Consider the following 21,708-nt stretch of genomic DNA (forward strand, 5'->3'; position numbering starts at 1 on the left):
CCAATGGTGTTCCACTGGGAACTTCTTCCTTCAGAAGTCATCTGAGCTGAGGTGCTTCTCTGCTTGACCAGTGGTTTAATTAGTTGATTATCAGAACGAGATCCTCTTCCACCAGCCAGCTCTCCAGCACCCTCATCTGCAGACATCTAGAAAGACTTTAGCCCCTCTACAGCCTCAAACCATCGTGAAGTAGCAGAATATTGTCATGCAGTGACAAAACCGGCTTGTAAAGGTAAAAATTGCCAGATTGCAACTTTTGGTATTTTGAAGTGATTTCTCATTTCTTGGAAAAGAGTGGTTGTTGGATGCTATGATGAAAACAAGTCTATTGGTTTTTAAATTTCAATATGAACCTGTGGTTTTGGTTCTACCTTTCAGAAATCATCCGGCTGAAAAATCCAGAGGAAATGTTGACTGGGGAAAAAAAAAATCACATGAGATGATGTAAGTGGAAGAAAAGGCTAAACTAGGAAGGTGTTTTCACTTGTTTTATGTGCCACAATAGAAGCGAGTCTCTCGGTGTTTTCTTTCTTTCCTAGTTCTTGCCCACCTGGGATAAATGGAGGATAATTAAATGAAGATGACAGGAATGTAATCATGGGTCCCTCTTGCAGTGCCACCTCTCAGTGCCTGTACAGAGAGTTGGGAGGTTAGTGCTCACAGAGCTGTCCAGAGAACCTGGGCACTATTTTTTTTAAAATAACAAATGTTTCATCCCTACAGTCACCAGGTGTCTTCCCAAGAAGATATTCTGCTAATTACAAGAAGAGCTAGTTTTAATTGTGAATACTTTTTCCCCACTTGTTTCCTTTTCCTATTGCAGTGCTGAAGCAGGGAGGTACAAGGGGCAGAATATCACCAACTCTCCTGTGGTCCAGAAGGCAATTTTTATTCCGTTTGAGGCCTGCCTGTACATGCCCTTTATCTGTCATTACCGCCACAGCGGAGCAGTGGAGAGGCATAACGAGGGCAAAGAGCATTTCTGCTGCCAATTTGTGCAGCTATATGACACTTGAGTGCTTATAAGTAGTAGCTGGGGTTGAAAAACACATTGTTTCAGGACTGGCTTGAAACCTGCACTGTGCTGAGGCTTTTACCATCTCCAAAGGCAAAGCAGAGTCTGTGAATATCAATCAGGCTGTAGCTGATATACTGAAGTACACAAGCTGTATCAAAGTCCGCCATAGCCTTTCGCTGGCACCTCGGCGTTCTGCCAAACACGGCGAGCAGTAAGTTCAAACAACGCCGTGTCCCGGGGGCACCGCGTGCTTCGGGAGCGCAGCTCTGCTGCTGAAATCTGACCTCCTCATACAGAGCCTCGTCCTGCCCGCAGATTCAGCCTGGTTTGCAAACCATCGTGCACACCTGTTCCAGCTGAAGACTTGTTTTAATGACCTCAGTTGCTCCACGAGTCCAGTTCTTTTGATAAATGACACAAACTGCTGTTTAATTAGCAGGAGAGCCACAGAAGGCACTTCCATATGAGCAGATAATTATGACCAGTAGGTAGCTGTGACTGCAGGTTGGGTCCCCTTGTCTCTGTTAGCCTGGGCTATATAAATTGTTGTGATCCGGTTCCTGGTGGATGCATCTGTTTCAAAATATGCAGCAGCTGGTGTGGAGTATCGGTAGTCCCAGCAGGAAAGAAAAAGCAGTCGGATGTATTTGTTTAATGAAATGCTTGTTGTCAGTAGCAGCAGAAACACCCAAGTAGAATTGTTTTCTGTGGAGCGCAGAATCCCAGACAGCCCTTGCCCAACGTGTTGACAGTTTAAAATCCGCAGAACAGAGCAAAGACTGTGCCTGTAACAAGGTCAGCAGTTTTGCTGCTTGCCTGTTTTGCCTCGCTGGGCTGGGCTGTGCTGGTATTTGCAGAGTGTCTGGAGTTAAGAGATGCTGAGCGTTCTTGAAGTAGTGTTCTGTTCTCTAACCTCTTGTGCCTTGAAGCTGGTGACCAGCTGTAAACAGAAAATGTCAAATTATTGATGTGAAGTTACTTATTTCAGGAGGCTCAATGAGGGAGATGTGTGGTTTTTGCTGCTGTTAAGAGAGGGTGGATTTAGATCACCTCTGACCGTCTTGGGCAGTCTCAGCGATTACTGTTTTGTTATGCTGTCTTTCCCACTGCTGGTACCCAGTTCCACAGAAGATCTCTCCTTATGGAAGTGTATTTATAGAATCACAGAACGTCCTGAGTTGGAAGGGACCCACAAGGATCATCGAGTCCAACTCCTGTCCCTGCACGTGACAACCCCACAGTTCACACCGTGTGTCTGAGGACGTTGTCCAGTCTCTTCTTGAACACTGTCAGGGTTATATAGAACTGTCTTTATTGTGTACTAGGTCTTGGAAGGAAAAGGGACAGAGGTGAACTGTTCGTTTTTGTATGTTATTAAAACGTGTGCCTCTGGGAATTAAAAAATGACAGTATAGGGTATTACTTCCTAAGCTTTTGCACTCTGTCTGTGCATCGGTGATCATTTCTAGTCCTGTGTGTCTCAGCTTGTGCACTGGGGTGCAAGGAGCGAAGTGACTTGCCAGAGCCGGCCCTGCAGCACCCAGCGCGTGGCTCTGAGCCGCCGGTTCACGTTGGCCAGGGGATGTGGCCTTCGCTGGGGAAAGAGCCGCAGGGGACGGCGACGTGCCAGGCCTGGCTGGTGGGGCATCTCCAAAGGAGCCCCAAGCGGGCGACATCCACCGGCTGGTGTTCTTTGCGGGGTCTTCTCTGCGCTGCGAGGGAAAGGTGCAAGTGTAGTTTGAGTCATGCCTTGCGTGTCTAGAGTTTGTAAATTCTCTCACTGTGCTTTCCTGCGATCTGTGCGACTGAGGGAGGGCGGGCGGTGATGTAACCTGCTCTGTCATCTGCTTTTATTGCTCTTAACAGCAGCAGCCCACCATAAACTGCACCACCCTACAGTCCAGAGAAGGTGCCTCAGCGAGGGTGGAGCCAGGCTCTAATCCGTGACAACCAATGACAGGGCAATGGGTATAAACTGGAACACAGGAGGTTCCATTTAAATTTAAGAAACTTCTTCTCAGTGAGGGTGGCAGAGCCTGAACAGGCTGCCCAGGGGGTTGTGGGGTCTCCTTGTCCGCAGACATTCAAACCCGCCTGGACACCTTCCTGTGTAACCTCATCTGGGTGTTCCTGCTCCGACAGGGGATTGGACTGGATAATCTTGCGAGGTCCCTTCCTTTCCCTGACATTCTGTGATTCTGTAAATAGTAGAAGCACCGCAGCCAAACCCTGTTACACCTCTATACTTTCTCCTGCGCGCCTGTTCTTCCCGCAGCGCAGCGGGGCTGGAGGGGCGCTGTGGGGCGTTACGGGGCCGTGCGCAGAGGGGCGGGGTCCTGTGCGGGGGGCTCCCTGGGGCCGTGTGAAGCGGCGCGGGGCCGTGTGAAGACACGTGACCCTCGGGACCCTCCCGAAGGGCGGGGCTGTCGGAGAGCTCTCGTCCCGCCCCTCCCGCAGCGGCGGCGCATGCACGGTGCCGGCGGGGGCGGGGCTGAGGGCGCGCATGCGCGGGGAAGGGGCGGGGCGGCCCCACACCTGGCAGCGGGCGGGGCCGAGAACCCGGAAGGGCCGGGCGGCGGGAGGCGGCGGCCGCCATGGGCCTGTTCGGGAAGACCCCCGAGAAGCCGCCCAAGGAGCTGGTGAGGCCCCGGCGGGGGCGTGCGGCTCGCGAGGGGGCGGGCTGGGCGTGTGCCGTTGTCATGGCGCCGGGCGGCGGCTGTGGAGGGGCCGGGGGCCTGGCCTGGGTGCACCCGGCCTGGGCCTGAGGGGAGGCGGGAGGCCGCGGCCCCACGGGGTTGAGGGGCCCTGGGGAGCCCTTGTCCCGAACGGGGGAACCCACGCTCGGTTACCTCGGGCTGCACATCAGGAGGGAATTTTTGACACAGGGTGGTGAGAGCCTGTCCCGGGTTGCCCAGAGAGGTGGTGGATGCCCCATCCCTGGAGACATCCCAGGCCAGGCTGGACGGGGCTCTGAGCAACCTGATCTGGGTGAGGATGTCCCTGCTCATGGCAGGGGTGGCACTGGATGAGCTTTGAAGGTCCCTTCCAACCCAAACTAACCTGTGATTTCTTCTGTAATGCAGCACACCAGCAGTGTGAAAGGCTTGGAGGGGCTTCTTAGGCCACAGGAGCAGTAGCCAAAGAAGCAACGTGTCTTGGGTGGCCTGTTTGGGGAGGCTTAGTCAGCGGCTCATGGATTTTTAGCTCGTTGTTACCGGTGTTCCAGATCTTCTCTTCCTCTGGCTTCATTAGGGGCTTCTAGCTCCTGCTGCAAAACAAGCCCTAAAAATATGAATAGCTGAAATATTGGGACTTGGGGTTTGAGTTTGTTTTGGGTTTTTTTTTTGAGTCTGCAGACAAACTGTGTAAGCCTTGCTTCTAACCACAGATTTCTAATGTCGTAGAGAAATGAAATGATCAATATACCGACAGATTTCACTGTTGCCTTTTATGAGTCACTGCTAATGCATTGATAAAAACATCTGCTGTTTGGTGGGGAGAAAAAATCAAATACATTAGAGATACTAAAAAAGCAACAGGGAGAAGGTGACAGACACTGAAATTCAAGACTTAGAAGAGCTTTAGTGTCACAGCTATTCCCTTCTGCTTTGTAGCAACCGAGTCCCGGGGATGCAGGTTATAGGCCTTGCTTGTTGGGTGACAGCATCAAGTGACACATATACCTTTGATAGTTTATTTTCTCTTCTTCCTCTGCCTGTGTCAGGGCACCCGCAGGTTGGTTGTAGTTTCCTCTGTTCATGGGTGGTGTTGGAAACCGCAGAAAGAAGGGGAGTTTGGAAGCTGCTGCTCTCAGTGGTGGGATGAAGCAGCAAAGTGCTTACTGCTCACGATGTGGTTACACTGCACAGATAAATTCTTGTTTCATGTCTGACCACTCGTTCCCCTTCCATAACTGACAAGCTTGTTGTGTTTTCCAGTAACACAGCGTATCTGTGTGTCTTCTTGGAGCTGTTTGCAAATAATATGGCAAAGGTGCTGGAAAACAGCCATGTCTGGCACATAGGGAGGAGTGACTTAGGTCATCTTGCCATCATGAGCATGCTCTTGGCTTGCAGGCTGATGTGGTGACTTCACAGGCCCTAACAGGTATTGAGAAACCTGTTAATAAGACATTTATTTCCTCCTTTATCTAACTGAGCAGCTTCAGATGGAAGAAGAGGTGAGTTCTGCCTACTGGATGATGGGGAAGCAACAAGGCTTACCTCGTGTATGCCAACCACTGTACACGATGTGCTGTCCCTGGGCAGGGCTGGAGAAAGCAATCCCAGCCCCGCAGGAGGGGCTGACGATGGGAAGAGGTTGTGGTTTTTTTGGTGGCAGTGATTCACCCAGGCTTCATTCATATGCTTGCTCTCTGTTTATTTATGAATGATACAAGGCAAACATCTTCAGTCAGAACCCGAAAGAATGGCAGGAAGATGTGCCAGGGGAGGTTTAGGTTGGACATGAGGAAAAGGTTCTTCACCCAGAGGTGCTGGACACTGGAACAGGCTCCCCAGGGAGGTGTCACAGCCCCAAGCCTGACAGCGTTCAGCAAGAGACTGGACAACACCCTCAGACACACAGTGTGAACTGTGGGGTTGTCACATGCAGGGACAGGAGTTGGACTCGATGATCCTTGTGGGTCCCTTCCAACTCAGGACAGCCTGTGAGTACATGTGAGGAGCCAGTGATGCATTTCAGCCTGTCTAATGCTGAGGGTTTACTATACTTTTAATGTGAAGTCTGGATTGGTTGAGCTAAAAAAAGTCATTTTCCTCTAGTATAGTCCAAGAGGTTTGTTTCAGTGCGGTGTTTTGCTGTCTGAGTCTGGTGTGATGCAGTGCTGTTGAGAATGGCGTTTTTGCTTGTGTCAGGACTGGAAGCAGAAAAACTTCATTAGCATGGAGGTGTGCTGGGGGGTAATTAGCCTCGTTTAGTTGATCAAAGTTCTTCTGTTCCCAGCATTGTTCCTAGCATCTGTACCCAGAGGTAGCCTCTGCACTGCATTGTGCTGTGGTTTGTAGCTGTATCCCTGCATCCTGCATGCGATTGGCTCTGCAGCTTCTTTACTGCTCCACAAATTGCCATGTCTGGTGTAACTGGAAGTGTATTCCTGGGCAGTAGTAGGGATGAGCTATCAAAGAGTTTTCTGCTGTCAGAGTCAGCAGGATTGATGACAACATACGGCCAGTCGTGGTTTAATGGTGTCTCTGTGTGTCGTGGAGACAGAATCTGTGAATCCTGCTGTGGTGCATTTGAGAGTTGCTGATTGTGCTTATACATGAAGGCTTGATGCATGTTGGTTACTTCTAGAATACAAGTTTTAGAGCAAATCTCTGGAAGACGTTGCATTGGAGATATGACACTTGGCCAGCCAGAGTTCAATTATGTTTTACCTCAGTCTCTTCCTCAAAAGAGGGACCTTCTTATTAGGGTGAGGACCTAATCTATATGACAGTTCTGCTCTGTTCTGAAGAACAAGATGGGAGGCTGCAGTTGGTCCTTGGTGCTCATGGTATTTTGTTGTGTTGCTTTTGTTTTTTGTTTTGATTTTTGTGTGGTGTTGTTTTTTGGTTTGGTTTGGTTTTGAGGATTTTTTCCCCTAGAATAAAGCAGGAGTCAACTAAAGGCACAGGAGCTTTCTGAAACCCCTTCAAAACTTCTGCACACCCATAATGTGTACACACAAAGCTCTACAGGGCTTTTGCATTTGGATTATTTTTTTTTCAGCAGATTTTGTGCTTGGGCAACTTGGCTGATGGTTGTTCTCTGTAGTCAAAACATGGTCTTGTTCATCATGACCGAGAGCATTTCTGTTGAGACCAGTAAGTCTAAGAATCTGTTGTGCTTCTGTTATAGAGCTTATTCAGGTAAATAAACCTCTTATCTGAATTCAAAAAATCACATAAAAATCGCTGTGATTTTCTACTATTCCTACAGCCAACTAGATGACTTGAGTGGCTGCAGCACTAGCAGGTACAATGTGCAAGTGGACTCACGAACTACAGGTCATCTTAATACTTTGGGGTTGTGTTTTTTTTCTTAGATACTGTGCAAAATCTGTGCTGCTAATAACAAAAGTAGCATCAGAGCTCTACGAACACTTGGCACTTTGTTCATACGCTGATGTTATCTCCCTATTCTTGGTCCTGGTGTTGTACAGCCCCTCTCTGCTCCCGTGTTTGCCACAAATGCTTCAAGTTCTGGGTTGGATGTCTGGCAACTGCTGCTTGTGTGATGGCTCTGCTTCCCCAGAGAGGTAGTTGGGGCACAGACTGAAGCACAGGAGATTCCATCTGAATATGAGGAGAAACTTCTTTACTTTGAGGTGCCAGAGCCCTGGCCCAGGCTGCCCAGAGAGGTTGTGGAGTCTCCTTCTCTGGAGACATTCAAACCCACCTGGACACATTCCTGTGTGATCTGCTCTGGTGAACCTGCTTTAGCAGGTGGGTTGGACTGGATGATCTCCAGAGGTCCCTTCAACCCCAGCCAGTCTGTGATTCTGTGAAGGGTTGATCGCCACCTCCCTCATGCCCTGTCTTGGGGAGCCAGGAAGGCTGGAACAGAGGGATCCAGCAGGAACCTCACGGTGTTGGGCAGCACCAGGTTGAGTACATAGGACAACCAGCCCTGCACATGGGGGCGGGTGGCAGCTCTGCAGGAAGGGACCTGGGATTCCCACGTGTAATAAACAGGAGCTGGCAGCGTGTCTGTGTTAACAAGCTGTAATCAGTGTGTCCAGGTTGTTCAATTACTCTGCTACATTCAGCATTCGTGAGGCCACATCTGCAAAACAGAGTCCTGGTTTGGGCACCCAGTGCCTGAAGGGTATCAACAAACTGGGGAGAGCATGGCTGAGGGACACTGAGATGGTGGAGGGCTGGAGCACATGACACGGGATTAGAAGCTGAGGAAACTGGGCTCATTTTAGCTTGGAGAAGGGACAAGGGTCTAAAGCCTTTCACTGCCTTTTGTGAGGTTGTAGTGAAGACAGAGCCAGGTACTTCTCAGATGTGCCCAGTGTCAGGAAAGGGGCTACAGCCACAGGAGGATTTTGAATTGGCTATGAGGAAAGTCCTTCACCATCAGAGCAATTACAGAATCACAGAATGTCAGGGATTGGAAGGGACCTCAGAAGATCATCCAGTCCAATTCCCCCGCCGGAGCAGGAACACCCAGATGAGGTTACACAGGAAGGTGTCCAGGTGGGTTGGAATGTCTGCAGAGAAGGAGACTCCACAACCCCCCTGGGCAGCCTGGGCCAGGCTCTGCCACCCTCACTGAAAAGAAGTTTCTTCTCATATTTAAGTGGAACCTCCTGTGTTCCAGTTTGAACCCATTACCCTTTGTCCTGCCATTGGTTGTCACTGAGAAGAGCCTGGCTCCATCCTCCTGACACTCACCCTTTATATATCTGTAAACATTAGTGAGGTCACCCCTCAGTCTCCTCTTCTCCAGCTCCAGAGCCCCAGCTCCCTCAGCCTTTCCTCACACGGGAGATGCTCCACTCCCTTCAGCATCTTTGTTGCCCTGCGCTGGACTCTCTCCAGCAGTTCCCTGTCCTGCTGGAACTGAGGGGCCCAGAACTGGACACAATATTCCAGGTGTGGTCTCACTAGGGCAGAGTAAAGGGGAAGGAGAACCTCTCTGGACCTACTAACCACCTAACTACCCCAATGCCAATACACCCCAGGATGCCATTGGCCTTCCTGGCTACAAGGGCCCAATGCTGGCTCATGGTCATCCTGCTGTCCACCAGGACCCCCATTATTATTAGGTGCTGGAACAGATGCCCAGAGCAGCCATGAAGTCTCTGCCTTTGCAGAGTGTCAAAACGCAATGGACTTGGCTCCATAGAACCTGTCTGCACTCTGAGCTTGCTCCTGTGAGCAGGAGGTTGGCTTGGAGACCTCCTGGGGTTCCTTCTGACTGAAGCACTCTTGCTGCTGCCGTCCTGTGCCAAAGGTTCTGCCTTATTCTGAAATCCCGTGCGGCAAGTTCCCTCTGCACAGTGACATCGCTGTGACGTGAACATCTCTGATTCACACCTCGCAGCCTTCGTAACTCCTTGTCTGGATGTTCAGAGGAGAGCGGTAACCAGTGGTATCTCTGCAATGTTTGTTTCTTCTTGTATTATTGGGATAGTGAAACATTTAAACCTGACTCATAACTCAAAGCCTGTGGATTGTGAAGGGCTTCTTCTGATATCGAATGATTCAGTTGTGTGAAAGTATAAAAACGTTTTAAAGTTGGAATTTCAAGTAACACTCACTTTCTCTTTTTAAGGTCAATGAATGGTCCTTGAAGATAAGGAAAGAAATGAGAGTGGTTGATAGACAGATCAGAGGTTTGTACTTATGTTTCATTCTTCCTTTTTCCTTTCCCTGAGTGCCTCCAAGGGTTTTGTTTTTGCTTTAATTGGGGAAAGGGTGTGAAATCTAATAATCCAAGGTACTCTATTGCATTGGGAATGGAGATGAATGTGATCCTGGGGCCAGACTTATCTGTGTTACAAAATGACGTTGCTGTCAAGTTCTCCAAGGAAAATTTTCAAAAGAACCTGAATAGTTTGTGGTCCTAGTAAGACATAATGCTCTTAAATTCCATTTGATGAGTTAGATGTATTATCCAGAACTTCAGTGATCTTGATTTAATGAACAGTATGTAATTCCACAAGTAGAAAGTTTCGTGGGTATGTACTGGAATGAAGTGCACGTTCCAAACAGAAGTAGCCTGCTCCAGAAAATTAAAAATAGGAGAGAGGAAGAAAAATACTTTTCTCAGTGGGTGTTTTGCTTTTAGATTATGGGCATTACACTTTTGAAGAGGTCTTGAAAAGCAGAGGAGTTACTTCTTATTACACTGCTGCTAGTTCAGTTTCTTGTTCCCTCTTCTGCCTCCCTTCCCAGAATCTGAAAATAGGTTTGGGTCTAGATTCTGCTTTCCTCTTTTGGTTTTCTACCCTGTCTTCAGGACTAGTCTGTGGGATGTGCTGGTGATGGATATTTTATGTCAGCACCTGGTTATTGGGCATGTGCCTGTTTCGAGTGACTCGAGTAGTGTGTTCTCCCTCCCGCTTTGCTCCCCAGCCCCACGCGCCTGCCATGAGCTGCCTCGTGTGTTCTCCAGCTCGTAGATTTGTACGAGTTGGTTGGAGAGAGCTGCTCGTGCAGTACAGAGTGTGTCCTTGTCCTCGTCCCTCACATGGGACAGGGTTTGTGCCTCTTCCAGGGAAACCGATGGACAGTGATGCTCGTTACGCTTGTGAATTGTTTTGCATTCTCTGAGGCGCTTTGTGTGGCTGTATTGGGCGCAGAGCAGCTGAAACATGGCTGATCTCGGTAGCAAAGTGTGGCTTAGAGGTCGCATCTTTCGTGGGAGCAAATGACCCACATGTTAATTGTTGGTGGTTTCTCTCAACTTTATGCATGCCGTAATAATTCTAATGGCCTGTGTAGATACTGGGTTATGTGGTAGTCTGATATTTAGACACGGATTTAAATCTAATCATTGCAACAGCTCTAAATATGTCTGTATGTGCATTTCAGAGTGTTACATTCCAAGAAATACAGCTCAGCATGTAAGAGCTTAGAGTAACTACCAGCCATCTGCTGTTCTCATGATTCTCATTAAAGTAAAACACGGAATATCGTAGTGATGCCCGTATTGTGCTGGGATTTCACATCTTACTGAGTGTAGGCTGTTGTGCTGGGCACTCATCAGGCCAGCAGGATGCTGCTGAGAGACAACAGCCACATGCTACTAAAGGTTGGGTTTTTTCCCCAAATTACCCACTGTAGCTGGGTTCTGCTGTGCTTTTATCATTTCAGTTGAGACTTAGGCAAGAAATCGTTATAATTTTCGGGTAAGGATGCTGGGCTGGGGCCTGTTTGAGTTCCTCTGTGCTGTTATAGACGTGTTGTGATACAACAACGCTCAGATCTGCTTGGGGCTGACTGGCTGAGCTGGGATCGCTCCAACACTTGGCTCGTCTGGTCCGCGCTGTTTCGAACCATCTGTCGTTGGACTCTCGCCGTTGTGATTTCTGCGGGTTGCTTTGGAGGGCATGGGTGGCTCAAAGGAATGAAAAGCATCCTTGTGACTTCAGAATCGGCTTTTTCAAGTTAATATGTAATAGGATTACAGTAACTTTGTGCCTTACTGAGCTCACAGGTCCCTCTCGCCAGCGTTTTGTGCCACTGCTGGGCCTGGCAGAGCCACAGAGGGACCATGTAGTGACTTGGGCTCACTAGAGGTGCGTAGCTGGCATTGCCCTTCAGAGATGCAGTTGTCTCTTCTCGCATATTTTTGCCACCAATCTCACATTCAGCAGTTTGTCATGCGAGCGAAAAGCATTCAGTGGCAGACGGGGCCACCGCGCTAGTTTGGATGTAGTAACACAACATTTGTGGTTGTTTTTAGCCTGCCAAAGCGCTTGTTGTCATTTCTCAGTACTGCTGGGCTGCTCCTGGTGCTTTCCGGTTTCTCCTGTGCCATTTCAGCGTTTTCTTACGTGTTCTGACCTGGAAATTGGCTCGTTCCCATGTCTGACTTACAGATGTCTTCAAGCTCATGACGTTTCTGCAATTAACAGTGGGGAAGCAGTGAGGAGTGTGTTTTCCTGATTACAATCTTGCAGATTTCTGCCAGCCCTTTAGGCGCCATTGAATGGTACTGAGAGAATGATTCAGCTGGTACAGAGTCCACGAGCTCCCATGTGAGAAGATCTGTTGAAATCAAAAAGTGTGTATTGATGCCTCTATTTTTATAAAAGGGCAACTTGATTCTTGCCTGTGTGTGGCTTCTGTCAGGTATAAATCACGAACACTCAAAAACCCCTAAATTTGAACAAAGCCTTTGCCAGAAATAGGAATACAGTCATTGGTCATTTCCTTCAACTTTGTGGGACGTGAACCTAACCCTCGCTATCTGAATTCTTTATTTACTTCAGGAGAACTCTTTTGTGGACTCTTAGCTCCACATTTCATCAGTTTCTGATTTATTGCTGAGTCTGGAAAAGGAAGGGGGTTGATGTGGCCCCCGCTTGTTCCTGCGTTTGTTATTTGGAGCTTTTGGAGGTACGTGCCTCCTGCCGCACTGCCAGTGTTAACTGACAAAACAGGTTTAGCAACAGTCACATCAGACTTGCTAGAGAAACCCTCATTATTTAAGGAAGCCTATTTAGTCTATAATATTTCAAATCCAACTATTTGGTGCTCATTTAGTGCAGGCTTAGTTCGGTATTCCTGCTCCAGCGTGCTCTTATAAAAAGCTGTTGAATGAAGCTGGATACCAGGAGAGCTGGAACACTCTGTTTTAAGTTGTATCTAACGATTAACCAGCATATTAGTTTTATCTGAGAAATTCTCCATAGTTTTGGCAGCAGGCAGCCAGCTTATAAATTGAATGTGCCAGTTGATCCGAACACCTAATGCAAGTGTGTTTGAACTGTGGGCAGCAGAAACTCCAGGACCTTAACTCCTACAAGTATAAATGTGGTTGGATGGCCAGTTGATGGTCAATGAGTTATGCCTGATGGGGGCGATAATTAAGTCTATCTGCAAGAATGAAGACTTTTTTGGCAGTAATTAACAAATTTGTGGTTCTGAGTCTCAAAGTTGTGGGCGCACCCTTATAAATTCACAAGATAAGCGGTTATGCTGTTCTGTTAAAGGCAGTGTTTATCTGACACTTTCTCGCCTCTGAGAGATCAGCTTTCTACAATCTTTCCAAATGCATTTTTTCCAAAAAAACCGACATTTTGGGAATTTAGAAACAGGACAATTTCACCTACAACATCCCTCAGATTCCCTTGAAGGTGATCATATGGTTGAGCTTTGGATGTAACCTGACAGGTAAGTATTTTTGCTAATAAAATGCCTGGCTGTCTTCTGAGATTTCTAGTTTTATACTCCTTGTGACAACTTTGTCCCTCTGTGGTGCATGATGAATACACAGGAGTTAATCTTGTAAGCAACAAATCGGTACCGTGTGGGTATATTATATATGTGTATATGTATTTATAGATATATTTCTATCAGACCAGTTTAATAGTCAGGAAGTTGTAACAGTCACCTCAGAGTATTTGGTTCTTACTGGACCTTTTTTGCTCCTTAAGAATTAACCTTAGCTCAGCTTCACACCGTGATTTTCTTGGATAGTCCTTTCCAGTACTCAGAACTGTGAAGGATATTACAGAGCTGGATGTTTAGTAATGAGAATTTTCCTATTAATGTTTAGCTGAATGAATCAGCTGACGTGTAAATCAGCCTAGAGCAAGGTCTTTGAGCAACAGGGGGGATCTGAAATCAAGCAGACATCATTCTTTTATTGAAAATACACCCAGACAAAATGGTGTTTCTCTTCCAAATCCTTAGCAGTTTGTCATTATTTGCTGTGTTTTTCTGTATTCCAGATATCCAGAGGGAAGAGGAGAAGGTGAAGCGGTCGATAAAGGATGCTGCCAAAAAGGGTCAGAGAGACGTGTGTGTGATCCTGGCGAAGGAACTGATCCGCTCTCGAAAGGCCGTGAGCAAACTCTACGCGTCCAAAGCTCACATGAACTCTGTCCTCATGGGGATGAAGAACCAGCTGGGTAAGGACTTCTGAGCCCGAGTGCCATGACTCCTCTAGCTCTAGAGATGATGTCTGAGTTTCTGTTTTCAGCACCAAGGTCAAGCGCAGGCTGAGCTTAAATTTGGAAGCAGTTCTGCTCTTGTGCAAGGCAGTTCATCCCAGTGGGCTCTGGGACCCGGGAAATTCCTCCCCTAGCAGATCCAGAGAGCAGTTCCTTGACCCTCCCTTGCTCTTTGTCTTTCCTCTAAATAAGCCATAAAAAGTTTCTGATGTTCAATCGCAATCCCCTTAAAATGTCCCATAATAAGTTTTTGTTGGTCAAAAGAATGTACTTTTCCCCTCCATCGCGTACTGATTCCTATATCCCTGTAGGCAATAACCCAATTAATCTGCAGGATGTTCTGGAGATTGTTTCCCCGCTGCTCTGTCCGCATGTGTTTCCCACCCTGGGCTCTGGAGTAGTTGGGGAGCTCCCAGTTACCTTCCCGGGGTCCCCCAGATCCTCACTAGCTCTGTGTTTCCTCTGATTAGCTGCTCATCAGGCAATCGAACCCCTTTCCTTGGAGCCTGAGGGCTGCAGTGACATGAAAATCCCGTGCTCTGAAACAGAATTCTCTTCCAGTAACTGGGGGCACATTTCTACTGTGTATTCCTAAACAGCGTGAATATCCCTGTATCCCCGTTACTGATTTTGACAGGATCTGTTTATTTATCAGGTTTATTCCTTTCATCTCATCAATTATTGTTTCTCTAGTGAGTCTTAGGACGCTTACCGAGTCCTAAACGGAGATGGGGGCGCAGTGATTGGTTTCCTTGATGTGGATGAATTGATTTTCCCCGTGGTTCAATAAATACCTGGCTCCCCGTAAACCCTCCTCAGTCCTTTGTGCTCCCCCACTACTGGGGTATTTTCCTCATTCCTCACCCGCATCAGAAACCCGTTGTAACAGACTTCCTGCAGGGTTTTTCCTGCCTTAAATCATTTAAGTTATTAGAAGAGCAGAGCAGAGACAGTTAAAGACAGGGAAGGACCTTGGGGGTTAAGGTGCTGCTGAAATGTCAGAGGATTTCCCTCCACCCCAGCATGTTGCCGGTAGATTTAACATGAGATGAGTGAGAAATCAGGAGTCGCAATGTGAACCTTCAGTGTAACATTCAGGAGGGGAAGGAGGGACCATCCTTGGAGCTTGAAGCTTCAAAGCAGCCTCCTCTTTATTGCTGGTACCAGCATCTTCATCTTAGTGGGAATGTTCTGTAATGGTTACCTGAGCAGTCGGAAGGAATCTGGAATTCAGTCTGGGGCTTCATCTCGGGAAGTGACGGCTAAAGGCAAGGCTTCTGTTAGTTTGTTAACATCACAAGTGTAATGTTCTTAAAGAAATGAAGCATTAAAATGAAAAGTAACATCTGCTGTACCTTCATTTTGCTTCATTAAGGAGTGACCATTTTACATAGCAACAGGTGAGTTCTCCACAGCTGGGAAGCTGCGAGGTTAGATGGCACAATTCCAGAACCTCAGAGTAGCCTCATTTATTGCGCTTTGTTCTTGGTATATCAACATCCATGAGAAGAACTCATAACTTATATTACTAGAGTAGCCTTTGGAAAAGAGTATTGTTAAATTCCATTTAAACTAATCGCTTATTTCCAGCTTATCTGCTTCAGGATTCGTTTTCTAACTTACTTTTTGCTGTGAAAGTATCACACTAGAGCTGCCAGAATTAAGTTTCCACTGCTCACGAGTTTGGTCAGCGGTTGCATGCGGGATTGTGGCTCTGCTGGTGAAACCCTCATCAGGAGCTTTGGCTCTTTGTGAACCGGGGGCACACGGGCTATATTCTCTGGGCAGGAGACCCGGATTGCTCCAGCTGATCACACAGGACTGGTATCTTCGCTTAGAAATGTCATATTTTAATATGGGTTGAAGTTGCGCTTTTGCAGGCAGGTAGACAAGAATGGAGAAGCGGGATATCTGTTTCTTTTTAAGATTAAATCGCCTAAATGCAAACAAATTTCTATCTGTGTACACAGGATGTAATTTCTGTGCTTTGGGTGGTGCAGGGATTGTTAAGCTTTCCTGTCTCCTTTACAGCTGTCCTGAGAGTAGCAGGTTCATTGCAGAAGAGCACAGAAGTGATGAAAGCTATGCAAAATCTAGTAAAAATCCCCGAAATCCAAGCAACGATGAGGGAGTTGTCCAAAGAGATGATGAAGGTAAGATCCAGAACAGAAATCCGGCTTGGCTGAACAGGAGGTGCTTGGTTGCAGCGCGAACGCTTTGGTGTTGTCGCAAAATTGATCTTTTTTTTTGGTTTAGCAGCAATTTGAGATTTATTGAGGTAGATCACAAGTCTAATATATGATTTCCAATAACTCCTAATCAGCAGGTAATTAATGAAGTGATTTAAAGTAATTTGTTATAATGGATACAGCGACTTAAAGATTTGATGATGGCAGGGTCACACTGTACTTACAAAAGAAATATATTATACACACGTAAGCACATGTAAATATGGGAATAAAACACACATATGGGGTTATGAATCACACGCTAACACACATTAATCCATGGATATGTGAATATATGTGTAATATATGGGTAGATACACCCATTGCTAAAATTTCCCTCTAGAGTTTAGCGCATTACTCGCTTTGAGTGTCACATTTCTCAGCGAACACTTGTTGAATCTCAAGAAATGTGTTTTCACGGGCACATGGGGCTGAGTTTGGCCTTTGGATCCTCGTGGAATCGTCAGCAGATGATTAGTTCTTTTTCATGAAATTGGCTCTTTTGGGCATCCCTGTCAGAGGGAGGTGCCGCCCACAGCCCGGGGGATCCAGGATTGATCAGAGGGTCTGGCTTTAGCATCACTATTTATAGGGTTACAACATCATTGATTTCCATCAGTAAATTTCCACTCTGAGATAATTTCTGCTGCTTTCCACCTTTTATCTATGTCCAGAATTGTTCCAACCCATCCTGCTTGGGCAACGATTGAGGTATCGCGGAGCCATGGGTGCATTGGTGCCTTTTCCCATTCGGCAGGAGTTTTGGGAACTGCTTCAGCGCTTCATCTCATTGCACTTGCATAATGGGAATTGTTTTTCCCCAAAATAGCCTTTTTTTTTTCCCCTGGGTATCCAGGTTCTCAAGTGGCCCTGGGTGGGGTTGCAGCCCCCACAGGTGGCCCCTTTGTCGGAGACTTGTGTGAGCGCTAACAAACAGGAATTAAAGCAGCACGTTAATAGCCGGGGACTTTCTAACAGGTTACTGTATTTGGGGAAAACCCTGAGTCAGTGATACCTGCAAACATGTCTGGTGTAAAGCTTGAAGCCGAAAAAAGCTGCTCAGGTTGAGGATGGAGGGAGGAAGATCGTACGGAGCGGTTGTTGCTCAGGCATCCGAGGGCTGGGGAGCCTGAGGCTTGAACAGCTTCACGCTGTCACCCGTGTCCCTGAGCCGCTCTGTGCTGGGGAGACTGAATTTCCTGCTCTCAGGGGTGAAAACGTTCATTACAAAAGACACGACACAGCCTGTTGTGGAGTGGGGAGCTGCAAGTCCCATCTCGGGCAAGATAGGTGTTCTGATACAGCTATAAAACATCTGGTGTGGTATCTCCGTGTGCTGAAAGTGCTTTGATTTTAAAGTACGTTACTTCTTGTTGTGGATATTTTTATTTTAACTACCACAGTTGTTTTGCTTTTTCCCCTCTCTTACCACTCTAGATTGTTGAGGTCAAGTCAGCTTATTTCTTAATAATTTTGCCATTGTGCATGGGAACAATTTGGCCACACGTGCAGGCCCTGCAGAGGAATGTTTTCAAGCTCAAATATAAAAAATGGAAGCTGTGGCAAACACCAATTTTACAGCATGTTGGAGCTTAAGCTCTGGGCAGGCGTGTTGGCCACCCTGGTGCAACAGGATGGCCTTGATCCAGAAAGCTGGAGCAGCTGGAAAACACCTGGAGAGGCATCACCTCATCTCCGAAGCAGGAATTACTCACTCTACAGTTTCCAAGGGCATCACGTGCTGCCTTGTTTGTTTTCTGCCAGGCTGGTATTATAGAGGAAATGCTGGAGGACACCTTTGAGGGCCTGGAGGATCAGGAGGAAATGGAAGAGGAAGCAGAGATGGAAATCGACAAAATCCTTTTTGAAATTACAGCTGGTGAGTTAATGTTTGCGAGAGCGGAGGCCCCGCTCTGGTCAGTAAGATGCAGCAATTTAAACCTTCGTCTGTTCTGACTCAGCTGCGCCCGCCCCGTGGTGTCTCTGCCTCCGCCCGTGGGCAGAGTGCTCTGACAAACTGGTTTCTCGGGAATACCGGCCGGGGAGGCCGCTCAGTAACGTGAAGGGATGAGCAGCAGCTGGTGTCGCCGCAGCGCTCTCATTGACGCTTTTACAGATCACTGTTTGTACACTGGATCCTCTTCACAAGGTGACATCTCTGATTGACTAGAGAGGCTATTATGAATGAAGCCAGGAAATAAACTCAGCTGTGTTGAGTCCTCAGGTTATGATTCCTGCCTTACAGCTGATGAAGTAATGATCTACTGGCTTAATTATTTGACTTAATTGAAGCTTAGCCCACTTCTTACCTGCGTTTCTCAGGACACGGTGTGACAAATGCAAGCACTGGAGCTGTGTTCAGCTGTGACACGCTGAGAGCACAGCTCCCCAGTTCCTGCCTGTTACCTCGTGTCCCCCACTGGTTTGTTGCCCTCTTGTGTTTGTCACACCCTATTTTGTTGTTTTCCACCTCGTTTCCTGGCTGGGAGCAGCTCCTTCCCACCTGCTGCACCAGCCAGCAGCCCAGGCCAATTCCTGTGTGCGTCCTATAACAGAACAGCTTGAATTATATTTATTAAATGAAGACCGAGCACACAATGATGAACCTGTTTGCCATTTGCAGGGGCCTTGGGCAAAGCGCCGAGTAAAGTCACAGACGCTCTCCCGGAGCCCGAGCCCATGGGAGCGGCCGCCGCGGTGGACGAGGAGGAGGACATCGAAGCCATGCAGTCGCGACTGGCCACGCTCCGCAGCTAAGGGCGCAACGCAGCTGTACAGTTCGCCTTGTCTTCTTTTTGCAGTGGGATATTCTGTCCTACATTTAAAATACAAAACTTAATATGCGAGAATACTTTATGTAATATATATATATATATTTTTTTTTCTTCCTGGGGAGCGTGTTCTCCAAGAAACTACTGTAATATACTTCTTCTTGGGGGGTGCAGTCTGTAAAGATGGTCTTACCCTTTTCTGTTCAGCCCGTCTCCCCTCAGAGGGGCTGTGGTGAAATGGTGGCGTCACGTCATGTATTTTTAGATATAAAGTCCTGAAAGTACATTTTTAGCTTCAAGTAGCATCTTTCCCTAAAATGCACTTTAGTTTAGTCTGCTACCACAAACCTGCAGTGGTGTAAGATCTTTGTTTTTCTGAATCACTACAGATTTTATTAAAGCTGCTTTTAACATTAGTTTAGTTTGTATCAATTCACAAGCTCCCTCTCCTGGTTTTATAACACCTTTTTTTTTCTGTCTTCAGCACATTTATGACCTTCACAGTTTATTTCAAGAAAAGCTTTCAGTCAGAGCAGCTATTTAACATCAGAGATCTCAACCTTCTCCCAATCATTCCAGGTACTATCCCTTCGCATTCCCCAGTGGTAAAAAACCATCATGCAATACCTTTTAAGGGCCAAGGGAATCCAACACCCAAGGAGAGGCGTCTCCTCTCAATAAAATGCTGTTTTGACTCACAGAGGGTGGTTTGCAGAGCACCGATTCGCAGCATCGCTCACCCAAATGTGTCAATAACACAAAAGCCTCATAGGCAAAGGTGTTTCTAATTTTAAGGAAGATTCTGAAAGAAAACTAAGTCTCTAAATCGTGTTCCAACAGCAAGGATGGGAGAATAGACCAGGCACACAGACAGCTGAAGGGTGTCCAGCAACTTCCAGGTTCAGCTGTAAAAAGCAACTGTTCACCTCTGCACTGGTGAAGGTCACCCAAGGCAGGGATGACACCGGCTTGGTCACCCCAACACTCCTTTAGAGAACAGCGCGACTCAAGTGTTTCATCTCCACCCCAAACCTAATAAGAATGGGCACATGGGGACTATTTGTTTCTTGTGGTCTCAAAAATCCAGAGAGAACAAGGCAGAAAAATGGGTAGATAAGGGTACAGGAAAAACACTGAACAGTGGAGTGGTAAGAAGGTTCAAAATGCAGCTTCAACAATGGGTGTAAGGTCAGCGTGACTCATGCAGCGCACCTGTACTCTGCTCCCCATGAACATTCCAGCTGGCTCTGGGAAAAGCCATTGGGCTGTTTCATCTCTGTATCTTCAGACCTGATGCTGCAAGAGAGATCAGTCAGCTGAAGCATTGCCTTTAAGGATACTTCACTAGTTCAAGTGCAAAATGCCAAATCTAAAAGGCTTTGTTGCTTTTCCTTATGGAAGCAGGTGAAGTGACTCGAAACAGGCTCATCTTTACCATCAGCAACTAGAGACAGAGGGAAGTCCTGAACACAGAGGGGTGTTGCTCAGCATAAGCCAAGTGAGCCAGAACATTTCCTCGCAGGAGGAGAACAAACACCCAGCACTTGCACTGCCTCGCACCTGCCTCAGTTCCTTGCTTGTGTCTCCCTCGGAGCAGGAAGCAGATGTACATACTCACAGCAGCCAAACCCTTTACTGTCCCATTTTATTCTAACCTGATGAAGCTTCCTGCTCCCTGCAAGTCACCTCCGTCTCAGCTCCACTGTGGAAACTGAGGGTTGGGTAAGAGGAAGTTTATTTGAAAAATAAAGTCACCTGAGACGGAGCAGTTCATGCTGATCAGTAGCAGCAGGTGAAGTACTAGAGGGAGAGGAATTTGCACAGAGTTCAAAAAGTGACTATTGGGTCACCAGGCAGTTCCCCTCATGCCTGGCTCTTCCCAAGAGCTGTCCAGAACAGGACACCAATAACAGAAAGGTTCCTTTATCTCAGCAGGGAAGAGCTGCACTTCTCCACTCCTGACCCCGCTGGTTTAAGTTTTATGATGTTTTCAGTCTGAGCCATTTTAGAGCAACCTGCAAAACTCATTGGATGCAGACCATTGTACCGGCAGTGGCAGAAAAGCAGCAGCTGAGCTACATGATGCTGTGGTTAAACACAAAAAGTGATTATATATAAATAACAAACAGATCTGTCACTCAATTCAACACCCTAAGCCCTCAGATACTTTAAGAAATTATATGAACAGTATATGCTACACAACTTGTTCTTGCATTTCAAAACGCTGCATCGAATTAATTACAGTGTAAGGAGTCAATTGAAGAAGCCAGGCAAGGAACAATGTCTGAAATAGAAGAATTTTATGTAGACCATTCAGTGTTAAAAACCAGAGAATCAAACATCAGTTCAAATTAAAGAGCAGTTTCAAACAGAAGACATTCGATTAAAAGTTTCTTTTAACATTTAGAAATTTAAATACATTTACCTAAAGATGGTTAACCCCCATCTCTATCTTACTATACAATAGCTTAAAGCTACTTTTAAATGCTAGTTCTATGTTAATGTGAAATTCCAGAACCGCATTCTTCTTTTTATGGAAATTGGTTATTAACTTGGGTGACTCCATACTTCCTCCCACCCCAAAATACCTTTTAAAAATTGGAGCTTTACAATGTCTTGAATAATATTTTTCAAATGAGTAATTTGGAATAGTTTCCGACAGTTTTATAGGAGGTATTTTGTACAGTTTGGAGAGCAACTCCATATAAAGTTCTATTGCAACTGAGCATTCACAGTATGCCACAGTCCATACATATTACTACATATACAGATCAGGTTTGTAAACATTGGAAGAATACACAGAACATAGTACCACGATCCTCTGGTACTGCCGAAAGGAAGATTGAGGTAACATTCATAGAATCTCAAAGTCCACAGAGGTCCTGACTGAGTAGTTAAAACAGCTGCCAACGCTTCTGTTTCAGAGTGTGTGGTTAAGGCTTTCTGCTTCACGGTCTGCTAAGGCTGGACTCGTTAGCTCTCAGTATCCCGACTGCGTCCTTCACAGCGTGGTATATGACATTCTTCACCTGGGAGGGGAGAAAAGGGCTT

The 21,708-nt window shown here is 46.8% G+C and overlaps 2 protein-coding genes across 2 annotated transcripts in view; one reads left to right on the plus strand and one right to left on the minus strand.

The window, feature by feature from the left end:
* Window positions 1-3,490: 3,490 nt before the first annotated feature.
* On the plus strand, window positions 3,491-19,073 carry CHMP3 (charged multivesicular body protein 3). The gene is made up of 6 exons (XM_065060262.1): window positions 3,491-3,657; window positions 9,308-9,368; window positions 13,437-13,616; window positions 15,690-15,811; window positions 17,651-17,765; window positions 18,510-19,073. Exons 1-6 carry the CDS (start codon window positions 3,613-3,615, stop codon window positions 18,641-18,643), a joined length of 657 nt encoding a protein of 218 aa, XP_064916334.1. The 5' UTR covers window positions 3,491-3,612; the 3' UTR covers window positions 18,644-19,073.
* A 1,867-nt stretch (window positions 19,074-20,940) lies between these two features.
* KDM3A (lysine demethylase 3A) overlaps window positions 20,941-21,708 on the minus strand; it is a 33,057-nt gene continuing 32,289 nt past the window's right edge. Inside the window, exon 26 of the mRNA XM_065060260.1 lies at window positions 20,941-21,686. Coding sequence (XP_064916332.1) covers window positions 21,606-21,686 — 81 coding nt within the window. The 3' untranslated portion in view covers window positions 20,941-21,605. The remainder of the gene's footprint in view (window positions 21,687-21,708) is intronic.

Source organism: Columba livia, chromosome 4 (genome assembly GCF_036013475.1).
Source record: "Columba livia isolate bColLiv1 breed racing homer chromosome 4, bColLiv1.pat.W.v2, whole genome shotgun sequence".
Lineage (NCBI taxonomy): Eukaryota > Metazoa > Chordata > Aves > Columbiformes > Columbidae > Columba > Columba livia.